Source organism: Idiotropiscis lumnitzeri, chromosome 12 (genome assembly GCF_059441095.1).
Source record: "Idiotropiscis lumnitzeri isolate Australia: NSW breed Sydney's pygmy pipehorse chromosome 12, RoL_Ilum_1.0, whole genome shotgun sequence".
Taxonomy (NCBI): Eukaryota; Metazoa; Chordata; class Actinopteri; order Syngnathiformes; family Syngnathidae; genus Idiotropiscis; species Idiotropiscis lumnitzeri.
Window position 1 is genome coordinate 2,498,000 of NC_142402.1, and position 4,979 is coordinate 2,502,978.

The following is a 4,979-nucleotide window of genomic DNA, read 5'->3' on the forward strand; positions in this document are numbered from 1 at the left end:
TCATTTGACAGCACGGATAATGAAAGCAAGCTTGGTGATGACGGCGATTACTGGATGATGATTTTGTCATTATTGAGAAGCAGATTGTTTCCTTCACAAATCTACATACAGTATTATGAACGTAACAAAAATATACCGTTTCAAGATTTGTACTTTGACGAAAGAGGCATTTCACTCCTCCGTTATCTATACTTCTGTCTAGCAATTTGACAAATGCGTCACTCTTAATACAATAATACACATGGCGGCGCCTCCCCCCTAACACTATACGTGACGTCAACTAGAAAAAAACCTACTTAAACAGCTCCACGCCTGTCGCGCTGATTTGAGTTGCAGGTTTAACAGAATATTAGGAAGGCCAGTGCGCGTTTTTCTCTCGAATTATTTGCTGATTGGATAAATAAATTTGCGCACACCGGCTTCGTCCGTCGGTAACGCGTTTGAAGAAGTAATTCGTCAGAGCGACTTATAAACTTTACTGTAGTCATAAGGTAAGACTTTTTGCGCACTTCTACCATGGTAAAGTTAGGAATGAGTGTAGAGATTTATAACAGTACTGTGTTTTTGGTTGCTTTTTTCTTCTTCATTATTTCTTCCTCTCAGTCAATGGCTTTCCCCGCACTTCGCAGCTGCATTTGGATGTTGCTCCTGGGACCATGCGTGTCGCTGGTTGTTGAAAACGACTGTGGAAAGAAGTGCGCTCTCTGTGTGTACCGCCTGCTTGGACAACACGCTGGTTTAGCCACTTTGGTAACCTTATTACAATTTTCTTACTTCGCTATTATTATTATTATTTATTTTTTTGCTTGCGCCTGTCTTTCAAATAAATACATGTCGAATATTTTCTACTGCGCTAAAATAACCAGTCACATCATTTGCCCCAGCGGGCATGCACAGTGCAGTTATTAGAATTAGAATTAGAATTAGAAATCCCTTTATTGTCATTGTACTCAAGTGTGCAACGAGATTAGAGGGCTCCCCTCTCCAGTGCAATACAACATTATTCCTATATATGTAAAAAAAAACTTAAACTAAAATAGCCGTTGTGTGTTTGCATCATGATGCATGAGAGCCACTTAATAAGTGTCTTACAATAGTCAGTACTGCATGATGAATACAGTCTAGTTAATACAGCTGGTCATACAATATTATTACCAGTTTTAAAAAATAAATGTATTTTTTCAAAGATTATTTAGTTTATATAATTTTGGTTTTTATCAATAGCACAATATTCTGAGGAAGTAAAGCACAAATAAGTCAGGACATTTTCTTTCCTCTATTCTCGCAGTTTCTACTCTTCACAATAGCTATTGTGTACTTTTCATCATTGCCATGAGAGGGGAGCGTTCCCCCCACCCCTGAAGTGCCAATATGTCCTCAATTCAATTTTCCTGCCCATTAATTCTATCTTCATAAGCCAGCGGCAGTGAAAGCTCAGCAAGAATCTGTTCCCAGCGCAATCTAACAGGAGTTTCTGATGGTTCAAATAAGTGAAAACCAATGACACATGGGAGATTTGGAGCATATAACACCAACTCCCAGACCATAATAGCTGTCCTGTTGAGTTTGGGAAAGATTGAAGAGAGCAGCATTTGAAATATAGACTTTCATCAGCAGCACTGAAAATGGTGTCATTGACTGAGGAGCATGCTGAGTGTTTTCCTTGATTGTAAGAGGAGTGCATTTGTGATGGCTATTGACATTCATTTTTGCTTTTTTGATCTGATCTGTTAAGTGTTGTGTTGTAACCTCTTTTGCCAAGACAGTCCTTCTTTTTAGAGTGTGTCAGTCTTTCCACATATAACAATAGCTTATTTTTTCCGTTTAGTTCAAGTGCCCATTCAGCATGGATTGGCATGGGGTAAGGGTGTGTGTGTGTGTGGGGGGGGGGGGGGGGGGGGGGGGGGGGGTTCGGGGGCAAATGAAACAGGGGGTGGGTTGAATGGGTCACATATGATTGAAAATCCCGACGGAAAGCGGAAAGGAATCAATTTACATTAAAACGGTGCCTTAGCCAAAGCCAGCACTTGAATAACGAAATGGATCTTTTTAATCAGCCATGAGCAATTCTAATGTTGAGTGATCTCTTGACTGATGACATTGTGATTTTAATATATATATATATATATATATATATATATATATATGTGTGTGTGTGTGTGTGTATATGCTCTATAATTCCATAATATTTTGAGAAAAATAGGTTTACTAATATTTATGTAAAATATATCTTGAATTTGATTAAAATTTAATTTAATTTCCAGCCTGTCATTGTAACCAATGATAATGACTGAGATTACAACTAAGTAAAAGGGAAAAAAAAGGAAAGATTTGATTTCTAGACACTGCTTGGTTGTTGCTCACGTGCTCCGTGTGGATGGAGCAAACAAATATATATTTTCCTCGGTCAAACAATGGACTTATCATGAAATTGAATCCTTCCAGCAAATTATGTATTTGCAGCACTCACAGGTCTCCCTCATGGAAAAGAATAGATCGGCATCCCACCAGCTGAATATGCATGGCTGTAATTGATGAAGCCTACTAGAATTCCCTTTTCTTCTAATGCAGAGAAAGAGATGCTGCTGTTTGCAAATGTTAAAGCAGTGGGATTCCAAGGGGCTCATTTATGCATCAATATCACAAACAGAGTGATGATGAAGGAAATCCTTGGTGCAGCTTAAAACTTTGTATGATTTGTAAATTATGTGCGATGACCTGGATACCCTGTTTAAAGTGGTAACTGGTCAGGTTTGACCCTCATCCAGACATTCTTTTCAAGAACTCTAACATAGGTGTTCATACATTGGCTGAAAAATATCAATTGCATATGGCCTATGGGTTTGTCAGTCAATTGTTAAGACACACCATCCCTTTTTATACGTATGGGCAGTTTAAATCCTTTAGTTAATACAACATACATGATTTTGGACTATGAAACATCAACTGAGAGAACTCCTACCAGCACAAAGCATTCACTAACTTCTTGCTGTGAGACAACACTGTAAATAAGTGCAACATAATTGTCTATTAAACTGCACATTTTTTTGAATCTCCACAAAATCAATAATTTATTTTAACAGAAATTGTAAACAAAATTTGCAAAAAATTTTAACATTTACTCAAATAATTATAATTTCATTGAGTATGGACTAACAAAGGCTTTGAGTCCTATTTTCAAAGGAAGGCGCCCGTGTGTTGCACCCAATTCTGCCGGTGCAAATTCAAGCAAAATAGCAAAAGGAGAAAAACTCCACCTATGTAATTAGACTGCGCTTTGCACGAGACTTGGACTGTGAATGAAAATAGGTTCCTTTGTTTGAATATGGTTTTAAATAGTTGATCATTGATTTTTTTTTCCAGTCATGCTCACTTGAGTGTGATGGTGAGTTGGACAGTGTGAAGCTCCGCCTCTGCTGGGACATCATACTGGAAGAAGAAAACCATGTTCCTTTTGATGGAGACTTACGGCAACCAGATGAACCAGAAGCAGCTGGTATCATTACAACTAATGATGAAGACGCAACATCACCAGGACACCAGCTGGCAAAGAAATATGGCGGTTTTATGAAGCGCTACGGTGGCTTCATGTCTCGGCGTTCTTTATCTGAAGGGTTGTTAGATGATTCCGTAAATCAAGATGAGGAAGAAAAAATACGCCTGGAAATCCTAAAGGTCCTCAATACAGTGTCTCAGCATAGCAAAGAGGGGGGCATTCAAGACGGTGAAGCTGTAAAACGATATGGAGGCTTTTTGCGTCGTGCGGATGATGGGGAAGTACAGGGTGATCTGCTGGAGGCAGTGTTAGGCCGTGGGTTGAGAAAGCGTTATGGAGGGTTTATGAGGCGTGTGGGCAGGCCTGAGTGGCTGGTGGACGGCAACAAGAATGGGGGAGTATCAAAGCGCGCATGGGAAAATGGCGAGCTACAGAAAAGGTATGGTGGCTTCATGGACTAGAAGGCCAAAGTTATGACCCCATTCACTTCTGGCTCTTTATAAATCTCATCTAATCAACCATCCACCACCTCCTTCCGGCTTTGTATAAAGTGTTGCTCCCTACTTTGTTGCTTCAGTGGGTCCTGTGACATGAAATATATGCATTCTATCAAAATCAATATTTGGCTGTTTTGAATTTGAATATATTATTTATTAAAATACTGTGTTGATTGAGGCTCTTTGTATTCATGTTCACTTAGTTAGTTTGGCATGCTTGTAAATATAAAGCACATTTCTCATTTTATAGGGTGTGTGACAAGTTGAGGCCATGGAATAAACACTAATGTTTGCATATATGCACAACAGGTGTCAAACTCCGGTCCTTGAGGGCCACTTTACTGCATGTTTTAGATGTTTCCCTCCTCTAACGCCTGCTTGAAATGATCAGCTCATCAGCAAACTCAGCAGGAGCCCGATAACGATCTCTCTCCCCAAAGGGCAAATGAATGCGTATGTGTGTGTGTGTCGCGGATCCATTTAGCGTGGGACAACTACTACAATACGCATTTAAACAAACTTAAAAAAAATAATTATTACATTGTATGTAATCTTTTTTTTTTTCACAACAGTACTGAAGTGTAACAAGTTCACAATATATTGGGCAAGTGACTCTCATCAGTAGCTAGTCTGTAAACAAATGGAGTGAAACTCAACCCATTTTTCACTAACAAGCTCAGTTTATATATTTATTGACCAGGAAACTTAAATTAGTTATCATTTTCTTTTTTATCCTTTATTTTTGGAGAATTTTCAAAAATAAGGGACGACTTGAAAAACTATATATACCTACTATAATGAGGAATATGGCCACGCCCCCCTCCACTCTCTCCATGTTTTGTCAAGAGTTAGTAAAGGGACGAATTACAAACTCTCCATGGGAAATCATTGTACTTTCATGGCTTGTAACGTCCAAAAACGGTGATCAATTGGCACCAAAATTCATGTGGCATCCCTACCGATGACCACTTCAATTTATCAAAGGG

At 38.9% G+C, this 4,979-nt stretch overlaps 1 protein-coding gene across 1 annotated transcript; it reads left to right on the top strand.

Annotated features, from left to right (window-relative positions):
- Positions 1-323: 323 nt before the first annotated feature.
- On the top strand, positions 324-4,171 carry LOC148325171 (proenkephalin-A-like). Its single transcript, XM_088311394.1, has 3 exons — positions 324-491; positions 604-750; positions 3,364-4,171. The coding sequence occupies exons 2-3, from the start codon at positions 607-609 to the stop codon at positions 3,955-3,957; spliced, it is 738 nt and encodes a 245-aa protein (XP_088167520.1). The 5' UTR covers positions 324-491; positions 604-606; the 3' UTR covers positions 3,958-4,171.
- The last annotated feature ends 808 nt before the right edge of the window (positions 4,172-4,979 follow it).

What these genes read in the sequence shown, in the direction of transcription:
- LOC148325171 (XM_088311394.1), top strand. Translation starts at nt 607, where the DNA reads ATGGCTTTCCCCGCACTTCGCAGCTGCATTTGGATGTTGCTCCTGGGA. An exon ending in ACGCTGGTTTAGCCACTTTG is followed by an intron (nt 751 to 3,363) that starts GTAACCTTATTA and finishes TTTTTTTTCCAG; the next exon opens with TCATGCTCACTTGAGTGTGA.